The sequence below is a fragment of the Neofelis nebulosa genome, chromosome 4, assembly GCF_028018385.1.
Source record: "Neofelis nebulosa isolate mNeoNeb1 chromosome 4, mNeoNeb1.pri, whole genome shotgun sequence".
NCBI classification, from domain to species: Eukaryota; Metazoa; Chordata; class Mammalia; order Carnivora; family Felidae; genus Neofelis; species Neofelis nebulosa.
This window is the reverse complement of record NC_080785.1, coordinates 122,828,400-122,849,126: the sequence shown is the minus strand read 5'-3', so window position 1 is coordinate 122,849,126 and position 20,727 is coordinate 122,828,400. Positions and strand designations below refer to the sequence as shown.

General features: G+C 45.4%; 1 protein-coding gene across 1 annotated transcript in view; it reads left to right on the top strand.

Moving 5' to 3' along the window:
• Positions 1-334: 334 nt before the first annotated feature.
• The window catches only part of EDEM1 (ER degradation enhancing alpha-mannosidase like protein 1), a 29,703-nt gene continuing 9,310 nt past the window's right edge, over positions 335-20,727 (top strand). Inside the window, exons 1-9 of the mRNA XM_058726148.1 lie at positions 335-982; positions 7,464-7,536; positions 10,475-10,578; positions 11,817-11,988; positions 13,208-13,391; positions 15,956-16,130; positions 17,734-17,854; positions 18,351-18,521; positions 20,345-20,418. Coding sequence (XP_058582131.1) covers positions 486-982; positions 7,464-7,536; positions 10,475-10,578; positions 11,817-11,988; positions 13,208-13,391; positions 15,956-16,130; positions 17,734-17,854; positions 18,351-18,521; positions 20,345-20,418 — 1,571 coding nt within the window. The 5' untranslated portion in view covers positions 335-485. The remainder of the gene's footprint in view (positions 983-7,463; positions 7,537-10,474; positions 10,579-11,816; positions 11,989-13,207; positions 13,392-15,955; positions 16,131-17,733; positions 17,855-18,350; positions 18,522-20,344; positions 20,419-20,727) is intronic.

Sequence of the window (20,727 nt, the reverse complement as noted above, 5' to 3'; positions counted from 1 at the left end):
TCGGGGAGCCCCGTCTCCGTCCGGCGTCCGGCTGGTGCAGCCGTGCCGCTCTCCCATTGGCTGGAAGTTTCCTCGCCAGTAGCCCGAGCGGCCCATACTCGCCACGCCAGCCCTTCTGGGCTCCGACCGCCCAGGGGGCGGGGCGGAGGCAGGGGCGGGGCCCAGAGGGCGGGGCAGGAAGATAGGGCGGGGCCTCACGGCGCTGCGGAAGTCTGGGCGGCCTATGGCGCGGGAGGGAGTCCCCGGCCGCGCCCCACGAGGCCGGGCCGGGCCGGGCCAATCCCGGGCGACTGGGCGGGCGAACGCGGGGCCCGGCCGGCCGGCCCGAGGGACTGGGGGTGGGGGACAATGGGCTGGTTCCTGGTGCGTCACGGGGGAGTTCCTTAAAGGGGAAGTGAGCGGGGCTACGGGCGGGTGCGGGGTGCGGTGGTCCGCGGGGGAGGCCCCCCGCGCTTTAAAATAATGCCCGCGGCGCCCGCGCGACCATGCAATGGCGAGCGCTCGTCCTGGGGCTGGTGCTCCTCCGGCTTGGACTCCATGGAGTGCTGTGGCTCGTTTTCGGGCTGGGGCCCAGCATGGGCTTCTACCAGCGTTTTCCGCTCAGCTTCGGCTTCCAGCGCCTGAGGGCCCCCGACGGCCCCGTCTCTCCTGCCTTAGGGTCCGCGGGCCCGTCGGGGCCGTCGTGGCTGCAGCCGCCGGTCCCCGGGGCGGCGGCGGGGCGGCGGCGGGCTCCGCGGCGGCCCGGGCCAGGCATGTGCGGCCCGGCCCACTGGGGCTACGTGCTGGGTGGCCGGGGCCGCGGCCCGGACGAGTACGAGAAGCGCTACAGCGGCGCCTTCCCGCCCCAGCTGCGCGCCCAGATGCGCGACCTGGCGCGGGGCATGTTCGTCTTCGGCTACGACAACTACATGGCGCACGCCTTTCCCCAGGACGAGCTCAACCCCATCCACTGCCGCGGCCGAGGGCCGGACCGCGGGGACCCGTGAGTAGCCGGCGCTGGCGCGACGCCCGGGGCCGCGCGCACCACGCGCTTCCTTGCGTCCTCCGGGTTCCCCAAGGGATGCCATAGCGTTTAGGGTCCAGCGGGCCACACCCGCCCACCTGGGGCCTTGGCCCGACCCCCCTGGAGGTCCCCCTGGGCTTGGTGGGGGTGTGGATGGGTCCGTGGCTGTCCTCTTCCTCGATTCTCCCGGAATGTCAGTTACAGCACAGCTGTCCAGCTCAGTCTCTTTTACAGATGGGGAAATTGAGGCTCAGAGACCGGAAGGGACAGTGGCAGTACCAAGGGGTAGCTTCGGGGGCTTTTGACTCTCATCTCCAACTCCTTCTCCAGATGAATATATAATCAAAATGAAATCCCTTGTAAAAACGCAGTTTCGAAACAAGCCCTTATTTCCCCGCACCTGCTCGCATCCCTGGCTTTTCTGTATAAAAATTTGAGAGTTGATTCTGGGAAAGGACTTGTCTAAAGCCAGGTAATGAGTGCGAGGCAGAGCGGGGTTACAGCCTTTCTCCTTCATGTACAGGGGCTGCTTCTTAGGCTGAGGATACTTACATGAAAGGGAGAGGGAGGGAGGCAGAGAGGCTATCTAGCTGAGATTTGGGGTCCTGATACGCAGGCTGTGATTCCCTGGCCGCAGAATTGACTGCCACCTTTATCTGTCCCATAAATTCCTCCCCTCTGGTGGCAAGGTTGTCACGGAAGTTCAGCCAGTGTTCCTTTCCACCAGCCTTGTCTGTGGAGGCCAAGCTTCCAGGGTCACTGCTGTTGACATCAGAGTCCAAGAGGACAGCACACTCAGCTGAGGACCTTCCACCTGGAGGGAATGGGTGTGCTTTGTCACTGACCCTGTTAGACCACATTGGTGACTACCTTCCTCTGTGTGGTGAGGGTGGACCAGAGGAGCTGCTCAGTGTCCTGGCCCCACATCCTGGGGGTGGCTTTGTACTTCTGGGGGATGTACTTTCCTTCACCTGGGGAAAACGAGTCCGATCCTTAAGTTCTGAAAAGGAAGCCCGTATACTAAAGGGATTTGAAGGGTTTTAAAAAATGGTTTGTTGTCTCCAAAGTCATATTTTAAATGACAGTTTGAGGAGCATGAGTTTCAGTGATGTAAGGGCACATTCCAGGCTACTTTCAAGGGACTGTGCCTTTCTAAAATTGCAGGAAACTGATGAGTTATTTTTCTTGCTTCACTAGATCAGGCTTTATGCATATAAATATCTTCTATCTTAATTTTTTTTTTGAGAAAAATTTTTCTTAAGTTTTGAAAAAAAATTGCTGAGACTTTCCAGATGTTTGGAAAGTAATGAGTCGTTTGTTGGTATTTAACTGTACCAGGCTTTATGCCTGTGTATTTTCTGTTAATTTCATTTTTTATTGTTGGAGGAAAAAAACCATTAAAATTTGAAAAAATGAAAAAGCCTAAAACCCCACCAGACATTTAATTTATTTTTCCTTGCCAGCTCCTGCTCATATGCCTACACATTTTTTACATAGTTGAAATCAAAGTGTGTGTACATATTTTGGATCTTGATTGTATTTTCTCGCTAATGCTCATGGTATTACAGGAAGGGAGAGAATGCTTTCAGTAAGTGCCCTTATTCTCTCTCGAAGACTTTTTCCTCAGATTTTCTTTTATGGCAAGGACCTAAGGAAACGGTTTAATGAGTGCTTGTGATCACACTTTCAGTTGGGAATATGGTGGTCTGGAGAGTTAGCTGATGACATTTGGATGCTTTTCTTAACCTTAGGAACCCTTTGGGGAGTTGGAGCCCCTCTCCAGCAACGTGACGTGTCGGTTGATTACCCTACTGGGCCCTGTGGTAGTTCCGGGTGGCGTAGGCCTTTGTTTCAGACTAAGTCTGCTGATGAGTGTCTTGGTTTGATTGTGTAGTGGCAGTGTGGGTAAACTGAGGTCAGATTGCTTTGAGACAGATATATTGCTTTTGGAAAGATGGAGTTTGAAATGTCGAGGGGGTGGCATTTGGGAAGGGTCATGCCCAGAGGTTAGTAAACCTTTTGGTTGATAAACCTTTGATGTCTTTGAGGAGATGAAAGAATTCTGGTGTTATGGTGATCTTGAGTAGAACCTCACATTGGCTGCTTCCAAGGAGTGGAAAGGTTAATTTTTTTACTCCCCTTTCTTTAACTTAACTCCTTTCAGACTAGTATTTTCTTTTCTTCTTTTTTAAATCATATATTTTTTTAAAAAAGATTTTATTCTATGCTTTTTATAGCTTATTTATTTTTGAGAGAGAGGGAGAGTGTGAGCAGGGGAGGGGCAGGGAGGGAGGGAGTGAGGGAATCCCAAGTAGGCTCCATGCTGTCAGTGCAGAGCCCAATATGGGGCTCAAACCCATGAACCCTGATATCATGAACTGAGCCGAAATCAAGAGTTGGATGCTCAACCAACCAACTGAGCCACCCAGGCACTCCGAGATTTTTTTTTTTTTTTTAAGTAACCTCTGCACCCATCATGGGTTGCAGACTCACAACCTTGAGATCAAGGGCCACATGCTGTACCTACTGAGCCAGCCAGGCACCCCCAGACTAGTATTTTCGAAGAAAGTTTAGAACCAGAGTTTTGGCATTCTGGCTCTGAAACAATAGGATAGTTTATATCCCCCAAGTAAATAACCTGCAATAAAAATTTTTCAGACTTTAAAAAATCAAATGTATTCTAATAATTGTTTTCAAGCGTATTCTAATGATACATTTAAAATATAGAGTGACAAAGCCATTAGAATGTTATGCAAAAAGTACAGAAACAAAATATGGGTGCTCAATGTGTGTATCTTTTCTTTCTAGTCACATTTACCTGAGGCATATCTTGCCCGTCATGTTTAACTATAAATAGGGTGAGGGTTTAACATGAAGTAAATGAAACCCGAACGCTTTAAAATAGAAAATCTTTCTGTTCAGCTACAGATGACTATGCAAAGTCAGTCACTCTCATATCCCCAATTTGGGTTGGAGGATCCAAATTCAGAAGTTTCCTCAAGTGAATTTGAATGTTCTATTTTTTGTAACCTTGTGAATAATAACGATAGTTCTGGCCTTGGGCACGTGACCCTTCTTTGCGTCCTCCCCAGCCAAGTTGCTGTTCAAGTAAAAAAGCAAATTGCCTTTGAATCACCCCAACCAGTATTGGCCCCCAAACCAACCCATTCCTCAGCAACCAAGCTTAAGATGGCCTCCTCTGCATTCTTCTTTTCTTTCTAGAATCCTGTCCCACTACACAACTCGGGCCTAAGACTTTTTCTAGTGACGCCATTGAACTTTGAAGACAATTTTCTTTGATTTACTCGGTTCTCCTTTCAGTTCCTTTTCTTTAAGCTGCTGTTCCACATTTTAACATCACTTGAGAATTATGTATTCACCTTCCTTTCCCTTTGTCTTGTCTTCCCAGATTATCAATCCCTTGACACAGAGACTGTTTCTTGTATTACCTCTGTGTCTACCCAGCACCAGGTATATTTCTGAACAGCTGGTACAGGTTAAGTGTATGTGGGAATTTTTTTTTTAAACATATGTTTGATTTTGTCAGTTACGTCATCAAAAATTTTCTGTCAGAGGTGTAGTTTTCTCCTCTATCTCTGTTTTGGGGTGATAAGAACCTTAAGAATTCACAGTAGGGTGGGATCGCCTGGGTGGCTCAGTCAGTTAAGCGTCTGACTTTGGCTCAGGTCATGCTCTCATGGTTCATGGGTTCAAGCCCTGTGTCAGGCTCTGTGCTGACAGCTCAGAGCCTGGAGCCTGCTTCAGATTCTGTCTCAGTCTCCTTGCTACTCTCCCACTCACACTCTGTCTCTCTCTGTCTCTCAAAAATAAATAAATATTTTAAAAAGTTCACAGTGGGGCAAATGTCATGAGCAGTCACACATGGTAAATTAAGTGGAGAGTTTAATTCTGGGTCATCATGGTTCAGCCAGCTGGTTATGTGGAAAGATGTGTACTTGTGAGCCTAGTCTTGTACTAGAAGATTGAGTTCTTGGCTTGAGACACTTAGCAGATATGAAGTCAGGCTGGCCACTGGTCAAGAATACCTACAAAGAGCAAGACCACAGTCTTACGTACTGGGCTGGCGTAAGTGGAATTACAGTAATATGGTGCTGCTAGGCCAAGAGCGTTCTATGGAGTCTACATTTCCCTTCTCACTCCTCTTCCTTTTCTATTTTGGCATATTTTAAAGACTGTATAGCAATTACTTGGTAGAAAATAATTAAAAGTGTCTTAATGAACACCTTAGATTTTTCAGTCAAATCCTTTAGGGGGATTTGTCTGAGTGGAGAGAAGGAACCAACTCCATTATTCCAAATATTTATTTTCTTTTACTGTGGCATTTCTTATAACTGTTAATTGTTAGTGACTGCTTGGGCACTATATTGAGAAGTAGGTTGAAATTGGGTCCATTTTAGTTATTAGCCTAAAAGGAAAAGTGCTACAAAACACATGAAGGAGTGCAGTGATCGAAGTTAGTAACACCTTCCACCGACCTGTGTAGGTGGAAAGAGTGGTGTTGGCCCCAGTTGAGGGTATAGCTCAGGAGAGGGTGTGTTTCACACACGTAGTTTGGATGCTAAGTGGTGAAGGAACTATTTTCTAATGAGGTGGGTGTTGGAACCCACTCTTTGTTTCTGAGCAGTAGAGCAATGCAGTTAAATATTTAAACCCAACAGGATGTTCTTGAATTGGCAGAATTAAGCACAAGGATCTTCCTGTCTACTTTGACCTTCTCCTCCAACTTTCGACATTTCCTGTATGTTTTCTTGCTGGCACTGCCCTTGAAGTGCTTATTTTTATCCCACGGCTCTCGTCTTTAGAGGACCTTTTGGAATTATGTGAACATATTTAGAAAGAATCTACAAATAGAAGAAGCAGGTGCAGTTTTTCAGCCATGTGGTGTGCTGGCCTCGTGGCTTGTAAGGGGCAAGATAACCCTGGTTCCTAGATAGCCCGTTCTGTATGGCTTGTCTTCAAAAGTGTATCTAAAAGTTAGCTCTAATTTCTTTGTCCTAGATTCAGTGGGGTAACAGCATATAACAAAGCAAGTGGAAGGCTCACGTGAGATCAGATGTGAAGTGTCGAAGCTGTGTGTGCCTGCTTCATGTAAGGCCACTGACCCCGACCAGGGCACACTGGAGGGTACATTTTGAGAGAGTGTAGCAAGCCATCCAGGACAGGGGAAGTGAGACCAGGTCCCGTAGGTGTGACTGAGGGAGTAGCTACGGTGGCCTGGGACGTGCTGCAAGATGTCTGAGTTTCGGTGAATCTGTTGTCGAAGAGGAAACTCGGGCTTTTCACTTTGGTCTTTAATAAATGTAGCCTTTTTAAAATTTTTATTAAAAATTTTTTTAATGTTCATTTTTTGAGAGAGTGCTAGAGTGAGTGAGTGCGGGCGAGGGGCAGAGAGCAAGGGAGACACAGAATCTGAAGTAGGCTTCAGGTTTCGAGCTGTCAGCATAGAGCCTGATGTGGGGCTTGAACCCACAAACCATGAGATGACGACCTGAGCTGAAGTGGGATGCTTAACTGACTGAGCCACCCAGGTGCCCCAATAAAAGTAACCTTTAAACAGCTGTCCCATTTCTCCTTACTCCAGCCTTTTCAGGCTTCTGCAGTTACTCTCGGGGCTGGTGGGAAGGAGAGAGAAGAATGGCTGAAGTCCCTGGAATTTGTCAAGCTGCACTATTTCTCCGTCCTTGCCCTTCCCAGATGTTTTCGTTGTCCTTGTCATCGTTTTCAGTGTTACAAGGAGCAGTCTGAGTGACTGGGGAGCTTTACTTTCCTTGCAGGCCTGAAGGCAGTGTCTTAAGATTGCTCCAGGAAGGGAAATCAGTGTTGACTATGGGGTCAGGAGGAGTGTGGCAGACAAGTCCCACCGTGGCTCATCTCCTCAGAATGGGTGGAGGTGATGGGGATTCATTGGTTGAATGAATGATAATGAGAAAATGAGATCAAGAGGTTAATTTATTCCCCCAACCAAAGCACTGTGGTGATAATGGGAATATAACTGAAGGTATTTACTTCTCTTTGTGTGTAACCTGCTGGAGTGTCTGATTTCTATATTTAAGGTCACATGACAGGGTCTTCCTAGTTTCGTTAACAATGATTTTGAAATCAGAGCTTTTTGAAGCTGGTCAGAGAGATGATTTGTGGTGATAAAACTGTGTCTCAGGGCACACGATTCTGGTTCACCGTCTCCTGACTTCCTGTTGCATGTTTCCTCAGTAGCATTAAGGGTGCATCTATTCTGTGAGTTGAGTCTACTTACAGACACCATAGAAAGGGTCACTTGTGAGATGGAAAGACTGTTGCCATACTGATCCACCTGTAATTGGCCCTGAATAAATGAGAGTTTCTAGAAGTTTTAGTTTCTAATGGATGTTTAGTTTTATTGCCCTTTTTCTCTTTTAAAATAAAGTACCTTTGTTTAATTTTAATTTTGTTTCTTTTTCAGTTCAAATCTGAACATCAATGATGTCCTAGGGAATTATTCATTGACTCTTGTTGATGCATTGGATACGCTTGCAGTAAGTGTGTAGGCTTGTTATTATTTTTGTAATTAATTAAGGCATTTTGGAGTTGCATACCCCTAGTTTCCACCATCGAGGGAATTCCAGGAAACCTGATATTCAAAATGTATTCATAGCTTTGATAGCCATTGTTGATTTTAATGACCTTAATGCTGAGAGCAAGAAAAGCATTCAGGGTTAAAGGGATGGAAATGTGATTCCCCTAAAAAAAATGGAGAAGAAAGTATGATTATTTTGAGGGAACATGTTTTTCTCCCAGTTTCCCACTGTTTTATTCCATAAAGGAGCAATGGAGCGTTCCATTAAAGTTGACAGTTACTGTAGTTAAGATTTCAGAAGTAAAAGATAAGCTCAGGGTGGGTAGGGCCCCTGAGATAGCATTCAGCTACTTGGTCCCCTTGTGTGTGTCCTGGGCCCTGGTCCCAGCCCCTGTGTGAGACCCCTAGAAATGCTCCTCTCCTATGTGGGACTCCGTAGTTTGTAGACACTCCCTACTCCACATTTGGGCTGCCAACTTGGGTGCCGCCTTCACCCCCTCATCCCCTGTTTCCTTCGCGGAGTCTGGGGAACTGGAGCTTTTTGAGTGGATCTGCAGAAGCACACTGAAAGCAGGATGGCACTGTGACATAGTACTTAACCATTGGGCTGTGTCGTGTGCCTGGTCTGCTTCTTGGTTCTTTGCTTCCAAGAGGCTGTCTTCCAGAACAGTATGTTAAAACCTCCTTGATCAAGGTGATTTCACAACCTCTTTGCTCCTCGTCATTGTCCTGCACGGCTTTACCATTAGAGAATTCTTACCATAGTCGAGCCCAAATACTGCATTTAACAACGTACTCTTGACTGTTTAGACGTCCCTGAGAAGAATTTAAAGCCGTCAGGGGTTAGAAGTGGGTCATGCTAGCTAAGTTTGCGTTACAGCTGCCCAGTGTCTTGCTGGCAGAAGAATCACCAGAACATGGGAAGAGCTTGAGTGATTGCTCTGCATCCTCACAGGCCCGGGGTCTGCGGGGACTGTGGGCTTTCATTCTGCCAGGCTGTGATTGCATAGCACTTTTGGTTTCCCAGTCTCTCTGGGGTTCTTGCTGCTGCGCTTCAGTCATCCGTCATCCATGATCACAATGTGCCCAGACAAGTATGCTCAGCCTAATTGGAATTAACTTGCCGCATATACCAGAGGCTGACTCAGACCATAGGCGTTGGTTAAAACAGAGTCCCAAAACTCAGGTATGTTATGAAAGGCATAACATCCCTTCTCCCTGACCCCTCTTTTTTGGCCTGTTGTGTCTTTTTATCCTCCTGCCGTGCTCATTAAGTACAGAGACCTCATCTCTATTACTCATTGTCCTCTCCACACCTCATGTGTCTGATACATAGTAGGAGTGCAAATATGTGTTCAAAGAATGAATTCCTACAAATCCAGCATTTCCCAACACCATTTTCAAGGGTGTTTTCCCTGAAGGAAGAGTTGCTTTCTCAAACGAACTTGAGAAATTCTTCATGCCTGTCCTACTATTGGAGAACCACAACATACACCAGCCTTTCAGAGGCTCTGAGAAGTTCTTCAGTGAAGAAACTGATTTAACTCTTTCTTTCCAACCCACATTTTCTTAAGCCTGAGTGAATGATTTCATAGCCTGCTTACTCTGTTCTGTAGCTGCCTAAAAGGGTAAATTAGAGTATGTAATTGAAAGTCACTGGCTTTCTTCACCATGCTCCACTTGATCTGAGATCGTATCAGCCTCTGCAGGTGCTAACAGATATTGTTGCTGGCGAACATCTGTAAGGAAACAAAGCCACTTCTGTGGTTTTCATTGTAGAATATCCGGTGTTGAGTGTGCTAGCACTTCAGGCTTATTTTTCAGGTGTTACTTCAGTTGAGGGTTTCTTGATCTCTTGCTAACATTTTAAATAGGCTCTAACAGATGTGCTGTGGAAACATTCAGATGATAGCAATCCCCTGACCACTGACTGCAACTTGTGGCATTATTGCATAATCTTTTAAAAAGAAAGAACTAAAAGTCAGGAAAGAAACGCCTGTACTCGATCTGCCTGTTTACAGTGAAATAACAATGAAGAAGGGGCAAAAAGATGAGCTGGACCAATAAATACTGGGAAGTAAGGAACACTTGGAAGTAGTGTCTGGATGAAATTTTTTGTTTTCCCTTTGTGTGTGTGTGTCCTGATGATGTCCTTGTAGTACCAGGATTGTCCTGAATTTTTGAACAGGATGAAACCATTTTGGTTTAGTTAATCTGTAACATTTTATGCCCAATTTGCACTTCCTATAAGAGAGAGCAGCTTAGCATGAGATCATATTCATGCACCCAAAATAGAAACCGTAATTTTAGATCACTCTTTAAAAAGGACATGGATCTGATTATTTGTTTGTTTGTGTGTTTTGGATGCCACTGGTTTTATGCTGTGCTCCAAAAGATAATGCTTCATGTTCTCAAAGCATTTAGACATCTGGACAGCAGGCAGCAAGTCCATTTTCCCCAATGTTTTGGTCTCCCGGGAGCCAAGCCCCAAGCTGCCGATTTATTTGAGGAGCACCGGGAGAGTTATATTTTTGTTTCTTCAGGTTTGGAATTTATTTTTACTCATGTTAAGAGTTTTAGGAACTCTGGCGCCTTGCTTGCTAAATCGGATTAGACCGAAGTTTGAGGGAGAGTGGAGTGGGAAAGCGAGGGCTACTCATGGTTCATGAGGAATTACTTCACAGTTTTACCATTCGGAGATAGGATTCTTGAGTTGCCATCTGTCATGGAATATGTTCTAGGAGACAACTGTGCTTTTTCTGCCTTTTGTGTTTCCGCCCCTCCCATGGGTGGTGAAACCCCGTGCAGACTTTTAGGTGAAGTGGTCCAGCTCCTGCCCTCTCGGAGCCTCGTTCCATTACAAGCTATGGTAATGGTTTGTGTTCCTCTTTTTAAAGATAATGGGAAATTCATCCGAGTTCCAGAAAGCAGTCAAGTTGGTGATCAACACAGTTTCATTTGACAAAGATTCCACCGTGCAAGTCTTCGAGGCCACAATAAGGTAAAATAGTATTTAAGATGGATTGAAGACTTCTTTTGTAAGTGTGGAAGGAGAAAAATTCCTGCGAGGATTTCCCTGTGAGATCCAGGTAGAGAGTCGTTGGAGACCTTATGAGCCCTGTGTCCATCTTTCCTCTTCCTTTTGGGCTTTATCAACAGTGGGACCCTTGACATTTCAAAGTAATTACGTTTGGGGCTGAAAAGAAAGACTCACCTAAGCTTTAATGAAGGTGGGAGTTAGGTGTGCTTTTAATGTAGATTTTCACTGTTGCACTTCGTGTCTGTTTTCGTTTCCTTCCTTCGCCGTGTCCTAGGAAAACCCCTACGTATTTCTGACGGAAATGAAAGTTTCCCATTTTACCTACCACCCACAGAGGACCGCTGGTTACCATTCGAGTGTATTTCCCCCTTTTCCCTCTTAATGCAACTCCCTCTTCTCTCTTCCTCCCCCGCTCCGTGTTCCACACTCCGATTTGTTTCTTGTCTCTTTTAGGTTGATATGTTGTGACTATTTTACTATTTCATTTAAACTTTTGGAAAATTATATTACTGCACACCATTCTAGATGTTTCATTTATTTCAAGTTAAAGTTATAAAAACGTTTGTGCCGAAACACGTCACGATGTACTTGAGATCATCGGAGTGGTACATGAATTCCTGGCTCTTAGGGACATAGATCTCAGCTGGTGGCTGTCTCCCTCTGAGCAGGTCATTTTCTCCTCCTCACCTTCTTCTCTTCCTCACCTCACATCCTCACCAGAAGTTGGGTGATTTCTGAGCTGTTTGGCAGCCCAAACAGGGAAAGTGACTTAGTATTTGTTGTTTTGCCCTTTCCTGTTTCTTAGATGGTTAATTGTGTTCCCCATGTGAGAGAAATCAAGAGTAATTTATTCATATTGAAAGGTAATGTTTATTCTGAGGACAGCTAGTATACTCTCTTCTGATGAGATGGTTGAGACTGCCAGCCATTAGTTTTTACTTTATGTGAGATTATTCTTGGAAGCCCCAGATGAACGGTTCTCTTTCTCCCAGGCAGTAATGTGGTTAACTAAGAATCGGTTATTTATTATTAGGGCTGAAAAGAACTTCAAGGAACCATTAAATTCAGTCTCTCTGATTCTTGGCCGCTCTGAATTCACGAGGGATTTGAGGCTGCTTCTGTCCCTTGGAACTGGATTGTGTGCATTGACGAGCAACATGATTTTATTATTTTTGTGTTCCTGTCATCTTGTCTTCTAGGGTCCTAGGAAGCCTCCTTTCTGCCCACAGAATAATAACTGACTCCAAGCAGCCCTTTGGTGACATGACAATTAAGGATTATGATAATGAATTGTTGCACATGGCTCATGACCTGGCTGTGCGGCTCCTCCCTGCTTTTGAAAACACCAAGACAGGAATCCCCTATCCTCGGGTAGGTAGACTAGTTTGATGTTTCAGCATCTTCCTGAATTGAAACTCTTTTTAAAAAAAAAAAAAATTTTTACGTTTATTTATTTTTGAGAGAAAGGGAGAGACAGAGCATGAGCAGGGGAGGGGCCGAGGGAGAGGAAGACACAGAATCTGAAACAGGCTTCCGGCTCCGAGCTGTCAGCACAGAGGCCGATGCGGCGCTCGAACTCATAGACCGCGAGATCATGACTTGAGCCGAAGTCGGACGCTCAGCCGACTGAGCCACCCAGGCGCCCCTAAAACTCTCTTTTGATTATTTTATTTGGAGAAAGGAGGGAGGTGATGCGGAAGAGGAAAGCTGTGTCCTAGAGAGAATTTGGCCCTAAATGCGCTGTAAATGTTTTCTAGTTTGTTCAGCATTTACTGAGCACCTACCGTGTGCCAGGCACACAGTGACATACCTGATCTTTCTCTTAAAAAACTTAATGTTCCTGTGCTCAGTGTTCTTAAATTCTTCTGCATGTGAGGTTTATATCCCCTGCTACAGAATAGCATGGGGAATTTGTCTTTCTTTCTGACTTGAGTACATGTCCCCAAAGACTCTGATGTGTATATTGTAAGGATCCTGGTGAATGTTCTTTGGAGTGCTTCACATGGATCTTTCAAATAAAAGCCTGCACAGCCCAACAAGTTAGCTGCTGATTTACATGCAAGATCTGGAATGAGATTATATGCTTGTGGCACCCGATTTGCTGAGCCCAGAACTCCCTTGGGAATTGAGTCAGCCTTTGACGTAACCAGCAGAGAATTGCCAGACCACAGAGCCTCAGGGATGAAACAGGCTGTCACATTCTCCCTGTGTCTCCTTTCTCTTCCAGTCTGCAATTTGTTTATGTTTGCTGAGCAGGGGTGAGTTCCTAGTAGGTCACTTAAACTTTGTAAGGGGTTCCACAGCAGAGCTTTGTTTCTAATGCCAAAGCCTGGTGCCCTGTAACCATGAAGAGAACCCACTGGAAAGAGACGGGTTAGTGAATAGCATTGTGACGATGCCCTTAAGACTTAACTAAAACAAGGTAGTGGTGTTCTTATGGTCTTGTAGGTGTGACATGGAAAGTGGTGAGCTGAGTCACACTGCAACAAGTTTGGGTCATTGGTGGAGTCTGGTGGCTGGGACCTGGCCTTCTGGCCCTTGACGGTTCCTCAAGTTTTGCCACAAATCCTTTGTCTCTTCCTGTCCCCAGGTGAACCTGAAGACTGGCGTTCCTCCTGACAGCAATAATGAGACCTGCACCGCAGGAGCCGGTTCCCTCCTGGTGGAATTTGGGATTCTGAGCCGACTCCTGGGGGATTCTACATTTGAGTGGGTGGCCAGACGTGCTGTGAAAGCCCTTTGGAACCTGCGGAGCAATGATACAGGATTATTAGGTGTGGTGGCACCTTCTCAGGCCATTGGGACTGTGTACCTACGACCCCCTTTCCTTCCCTCTTCTCTGGGGCTCTCTCCCCTCTCCACTCCTTCTGTCTTGCACCACGAATCTGACAAATGACTCCTCAGAAAGACCGGCCCTCTGTGTCTGCTGTATCGGTTTCTCTGTGGCACTTTCTGCTTAGAGGGAGGCTGTAACATTCAGTGGGAAAGAATCATGCTTTTGCTGTTTGAGGGTTCCCTTCTGATTTGAATCCTTTGGCAATTCCACTTGAAGATAATTGTTAATGGAAATGCTGTAAGAACTGCCTCTAAGGCAGATTATATTGTTTCAATCTAAATAGAGGGATTTAGAGTTACTGGTAGAGTGGCTTTCTCCTTTAAAAAAAAATCTAGGCACATGGTGGGAGGTTGAAAGGCCAGATTAAACCTATATTAGGTGTTTTGTTTTTTTTTTTCCTCCTTTGTGAATGTTTGGTCAAGATGTTATTTGAAAAATTATGGGGCCGCCTGGCTGGCTCAGTTTGTTGAGCATCTGACCCTTGATTTTGGCTCAGGTCATGATCTTACAGGCTGGGGAGTTTGAGTTCCACTTTGGGTTCCTTGCTGACAGTGTGGAGCCTGCTCGGGGTTCGTTTTCTCTTTCTCTCTCTCCCCTTCTCCTTCCCCCTTCCCTTCCCCCACTCATGCTCGCATTTGTGCATGCACACACTCTCAAAATAAGTAAATAAACTTAAAAAAAAATTATTATAGGGGTGCCTTAGTAGAGTGTGTGACTCGATCTCAAGGTTGTAGGTTTGAGCCCCAAGTTTGGTGTAGAGATTATTTAACAATAAAATCTTTAAAAAAATTATTATGGAACGTTTCAAACATGCCGTCATAGGGAGAAAGTGTAATGAATTATAATTACCTATGGACTCATCATTCATTCTCAGTAAGTAATAGTTCTTGCTAATTCAATATTTTATTTTAAACTGTCTTATACTGAGAAAATTTTTTTGTGTCATTGAGAAGTAACTTGATTGCTTCTCCTAGAGCCATGCAATGTCATTCCAAGAGCACTACTTTTTATTTTTATTTATTCCCTCAACCTTTTTTAAATTTCAATTTTAGTTAGTTAACATGCAGTGCAATATTGCTTTTAGGAGTAGAATTCAGTGACTCATCACTTACATAGAACACCCTGTGCTCATCATAAGTGCCCTCCTTAGTGTCCATCACCCAATTAGCCCATCCCTTACCTACTTCCGTGCAGCAATCCTCAGTTGGTTCTCTGTATTTAAGAGTCTCTTGTGGTTTGTCTCCCTCTCTTCTCTCCCTGCCCTTGCCATATGTTCATCTGTTTTGTTTCTTGAATTCCACTATGAGTGAAATCATATGGTATTTGTCTTTCTCTGACTGACTTATTTCACTTAGCATAATACAGTCTCCCTCTCTCTCTCTCTCTCTCCATATATATGTATACGTGTATGTGTATATATATACACACGCACATACCACATCTTCTTTATCCATTTATCAGTCAGTGGACATTTGGGCTCTGTCCATAATTTGGCTATTGCTGATAGTGCTCCTGTAAACATCGGGGTGCATGTATCCCTTTGAAGGAGCATTTTTGTATCCTTTGGGTAAATACCTAATAAGAGCACTCCTTTTTAAAAATGATTTTTTAAAAGTAATCTGTATGCCTAGCTTGGGGATTGAACTCATGACCACGAGGTCAAGAGTTGCACGCTTCACTGACTGAGCCAGCGAGGTGCCCTAAAATTGATTTTTGATTATTCCTTAAGTTCTGAAATGTATTTACGAATTTGTTGTATTTAAAAACAATGGCAGAAATAAAGTTGCCCAAATTGTCACCCCCACCACCAGATGATTGGCCGGTGTCAGCACAAATTGTCACCTTTTAAATTTCCTATAGGTCCTTTCAGCCTGGCATTTGTAAGGTTTATATACCTTCAACTTAAAATATAAATAAACATTTTATTCTGCCTCACATTTGGCAGTTCAGGTGTTTTCAAATTGTTGCCTTGTGTTTATAGCTACTGTCTTTAAAATCTACATCTAGTTCATTAACTCTTCCTGTGTTGGACACTTGGATTCTTTCTGTTTTTTCTTTTTTTCCCCCCATTTTACAGATAATGTAAATCATACAATTCATAATTCTTGAAAACAGTATAATACTTTTATTTAAAAACACTTTTTTTCATTAAGGATAAATTCCCAGGAATGGCAGTACTGAGTCAAAGGCTTTGAACACTCATTTGGTATTTGAAATGCACTCTTAATCTGGAAAGGCAAAATGACAAACTTAATTTTTCTTTTGCCTTCAATGTTTTCCCCATTTTTGTGCCAGTGTTTAAACACTGTATTTTCAGAAAGATCTCCTGGCTGCCTGTGCCGCTGCTGGGACCAATAAAACTGTGAGGGCCACACGTTCATCCCTTCCCTTTTCTGCCAAGGACGAGGGTGTTGAAGCACATGGGGCTGGAGGAGAAGGGCACCCTGGAGAGGGAGCCGCCCCAGGATAATTGGGCCCCGTGGGCTTCGTTTGTTTTTACAGGCAACGTGGTGAACATTCAGACAGGCCACTGGGTCGGAAAGCAGAGCGGCTTGGGTGCTGGACTGGACTCCTTCTATGAATACCTCTTGAAGTCTTACATTCTCTTTGGAGAAAAAGAAGACCTAGAAATGTTTAATGCTGCATATCGGAGTATTCAGAGCTACTTAAGAAGAGGGTGTGTGTCCCTGACATCTGTTCTCTTGCTCTATGAATCAAATAGAATGCATTCAGAAACTCCCCTACTTTTCTCAGCATGAATTTACGGGGTCTTTTGGTCTCTGCCTCAGTCGTGCACTTCCCGGCTGTTGGTCAGACATTCGAGGGCGAAGACCTGTGTTGGCTTTCTACTGTGCAATAATAATTACCCCGGAACTTAGTGGCTTAGAACAATAAACATTAGCCCACACAGTTTCTGAGGGTCTGGGAGCCAAGAGCCACGGGGCGGATCCGGGCTCTCACAAGATTGTCATCTGGCTATTGGCAGGGACTGTAGCCGTGTCAAGGCTCGGTCGGGGCTGGAGGACCCACTTCTGGGCTCACTCTGGTGGTTGGCAGGCTTCCATTCCTCACTGGCTGTTGGCTCACAGCTCCTTGCCACATGGACCTCTTTGTAAGACAGGTCTATGGCAGCTGGCTTCCCCCAGAATGAGTGATCTGAGAGAGAAAGAGAGACCCAAAGTGTGCTTTCATGACCTAATTTTGGAATGACAAACCAACACTTCCATCCAGCTCTGTAGGTCCTACAGACCAACTCTCGTACAGTGTGGGAGGGAACCTTTGTGACTGCCACAGGTTGGGGATCTTTGGGGCCATCGTGGAAACTGGCTGCCACAGGGAGTGACATGATGCCTGTGTTTCACTGTGGCTCTAATTGCAGATAGAGCTGTAATACAGGACAATTACTGAGTTACTTTGGTTCTTTTACTTTCCAAAGAATTTTTAGGATTGGTCTTTATCCCTAACGAGAGAAAGGACAATTATGAGCCCCCCTTCCCCCACCCCTGTTTGTTTCAAACACCATTATTTGCTACTATCCAGTTGTACAATCAGGAGGGCGGAAGAGAAGTGCTGTTTGAAGCTTCTACCCCGGGCTTTTACCCCGATGTCACCTCACTCCCTTAGGTCTTTCTTTGTATGCTTTTGTATATTAAATGTCCAGTGCAAGTGATAGCTACTGAGTTTGTGCATGCTAGGATTTTCTTAGACCCATAAGAAAGCTGTTGTAGGAATGCATAAGCTGTTGTAGGAATGCATTACGTGAGTGCTGTGTTTTAGTAAGAGGCCACTTTGCCAGGGTTCAGTCCTTTTTGCTTTTTGAAGTCCCAAACTAAATTGAGAAATAATCTGTGAGTATCTTGCTCTGATGTGATCTTCCAGGCCGCTGGTGTAGGACCTCATTAGAGAAGAGACTCTTCGTGTGTGTGTGTAGAAGTAACTAGGCCTCCCCACTCAGGTCAAATCCAACAAAGACCCATGCCGTAGGCCACATTACGTGGTGGTATTCTTAAGCCTGAATATCAAGTGCTCTCTGCAAAATAGAGTGAAATCCCCGGTAAGTTACACTGGCTGACTTTGGAACTTCTTTCCAATGACACCTGTTACTTTCTGCTAGATCCTGGTATGGACAGGTAGAGGCAGTTGATTCCCAAAGGTTTAAAGAATGAGGTAGGGGAACATGTTAACGTTGATTCCATTTGAGGTAAAGGCTGCTGGAGTAGGGCTGGAGCTCTGTCAGCAATCTCTCTTTTCACCTTTGACCGCTCTGCTTGGGTCACCAGTCGGGAAGCCTGTAACGAAGGAGAAGGAGACCCCCCGCTCTACGTCAATGTGAACATGTTCAGTGGGCAGCTGATGAACACTTGGATCGACTCGCTACAGGCTTTCTTCCCCGGCTTGCAGGTGTGTTGCGAGGAAAAAGCAATCATTTTTTCTTTCTTTGTTTTATTCTTTTCTTTTTATTCTGTTCTTTTTATGATACCAGAGCATTCTCTGGCTCCTCCGGATTTGGGAGCTTATTAGCACAATATGTCTTGATTATTCTGTTTGTGAGATTAGTCCCCAGAATGTTGAACAGAGCCACAGGAAGCAAGCACAAACCATGGTAAAAAAGTAACCGTATGTGATTTTTGGATCATCTGTCTCTTAATTGTTTATTCTTTGTTCATTGGTACAGTTAACCTGCTGTCCTGTGCAGTTCACATCAGTTTGGTGTTGATGGTCACATAGGGAGGGCATCCTTTTCTCTGGGCTGCTACTTTCGGGTTGGTTTAGTCTCCACCTGTGTTTGTAGGACAGATGAGAACTGGTGGGCAGAGGGAGAGCCCAGGGCCTCTGTGTTCTGCCTTGCCACGCTGAGAAAAGTGTCTTAGCCTAGTGACCTGTGTCTGCTCCTCAGGTTCTGATAGGAGATGTGGAAGATGCCATCTGCCTCCATGCCTTTTACTACGCCATATGGAAACGCTACGGGGCCCTCCCTGAGAGGTATAACTGGCAGCTACAGGCCCCTGACGTGCTCTTCTACCCGCTGAGACCGGAGTTAGTGGAATCTACGTATCTACTGTACCAGGTACTAGGCTTTGTTGACCAGTAGTTTGTGTTTAAATGCTAGCAGGACTCGTAGCAGTTGGGTTTTAGCACACATTTACTTATTGGTGGAGAATTGTGCTCTTCATAGTGACTCTGATACAGCTACTGCCTAACTGTGGGCTTGTCAGTGTCCCACGTGGTCATGATCCCACAGGACAGAGAAGGCATCTGTGGCCACACGCGTCGTTGAGTCTAACCTTCTGCAAAGCTGAGCATGCCCGTACCATAGGACTTTTCTCTCACGCCCTCAAACATTGGAGAGGATTTAGTACTCGGTGTTTACCGGATCTGTTTGGCCAGATAACTAACTCTTTTTTGGGCTACAGTTCTGTACTCATGCACGGTGGAACCCTGGTCTGTGTAATAATTATTCAGACAAAAGGAATTCTTTTTCTTGGTAAAGGGAATCCTCTGGGATTCATCTGAATGCCTATTTTTGTTCAACGCTTAAAAAAAAGTATAGCATTCATTTTTCCATGCAATTCAGTGCCAGAGGGAATGTCACTTTAACTGTGAGGTCTGCCCTGCAGGCTGAGGCAGATATTTGTCTGTGCGTACAGAGCTTCTGCACGTGTTCACAGGTCCTGCAGCTTTCTACAGAGACGGCCTTCAGTGCACTTCAGTAGACCTGTAACAGATGCCCACGGTGGGCAAGCCCTCACAAGAAGATACTTAGTTTCATGAGTTCTGAGAGTAGGATTAAGACTCTGGTTTAGATTTATTAAAATAATAATAATAATAATAATAACGCTAAAGCCTTGCCCTTTGCTTCTAGATGAAAAAAGGGAGAAATGCTATGAACCTGGTCATAGTCCTTGAGTGTAAAGAGAGGCCTCGTGAGTTTTAGATGACCTCTCAGACAAGGAAGAGATAGCCTCTGAGCTGGCTTCTCTGAGCTGGGTGGGTGGTCAGGCTGCACGTGCTGTGAGGAAGTCATGCCTCGAACCGCTCGAGTCCTCCCCCTAAGCTTAGGTCTGTTGCCTCTGGGTTTACACCTCTTGATTTCTGTCCTTGCGTCTTTCCTGTTTTCAGCTTCTTCCTCATGTTGCCTGTTCTCTCAGAATCCACAGAAATGTCCGGCTCCGTGTCCCTGCCTTCTGAGCCATCTCCCTGTCCTCCCCTTATGCGCAGCCTGCTACCTTCCTAGCGGTTTGCATTCGCTGCTGCAGGTTGGCACTGGGCATGACTTAAAGGCGATCTCTAACTTTTAAACCGTTTGTGGGGTACAGGTCTCATCTTCTCAGAGAATTGTTTTCCTAAAGAAACCATCTGCAAGCATGTGACAGCAGAGTAAGGAGCCCCAGGGACTAGGTTCTCAGGGCAGCTGGAGAGCAAAGTGTGGGGGCCTCCTGTGTGAAAGCCTTCTTGTTCCTGTTAGCATTTCCCGGCAAGGCCCTAAGTGGATTGGGGGCAAGATCCTGCTTCCCTGGGCCTGCATCTTAAGTTGCTAGAGAGTTCCGAGGCAAGATAGAATTAGATTGGTTCTCCCATGTGGTACTGTCCGTGAGGCATTATTATCACGACGGGGATCAGGGGCACCCAAGCAGGGTATTGGTCTGCCCTCAGACAGATTGTCTTAGCCCTGGTTAAGGTGAAACACATTGTAGATGCACTTTGATGTGAGCAATGGAACACCTTAGTCCTGTTACATTTGCGACCCTTCCAGATAAAGTGAGCTGGGCGCTGCACCTGCTTTCGGCCAGTGACTCACCTGCTCGGGAGATTCCTGCAGTCGCTGTGATGTTTGTTGATGGCATGTTTTCCAGGCCCTTGCTGGATCACATTCTCTCGTGTTCTCTCTAGGCAACCAAGAATCCCTTCTACCTCCATGTAGGAATGGATATCCTGCAGAGTCTGGAAAAGTACACAAAAGTCAAGTTAGTTTTCTAAGTTCCTTCCTTTTTTCTGGCCCTTTTGATTTATTTTCACTCGTTTTGGGGAAATATTCCACTTTGCACTTTAATTTATAAAACAGGTCAGTACTGTTAATTCTGTAGGGAAATTGCCTACTGTTTGTGTGGCAGGACTGGTCCATTATAATGGGAATTACTTTTTATTACCTTTTTTTTCCCCCGTAAGGTTCCAGCAGAATATGTATGTTCTTTTTAGTAATTTATTTTCCCTAGTTATACAAATACATGTGCTAAAAAGTTTAGGGAGTACAGAAAACATGGAGGGAGAATATT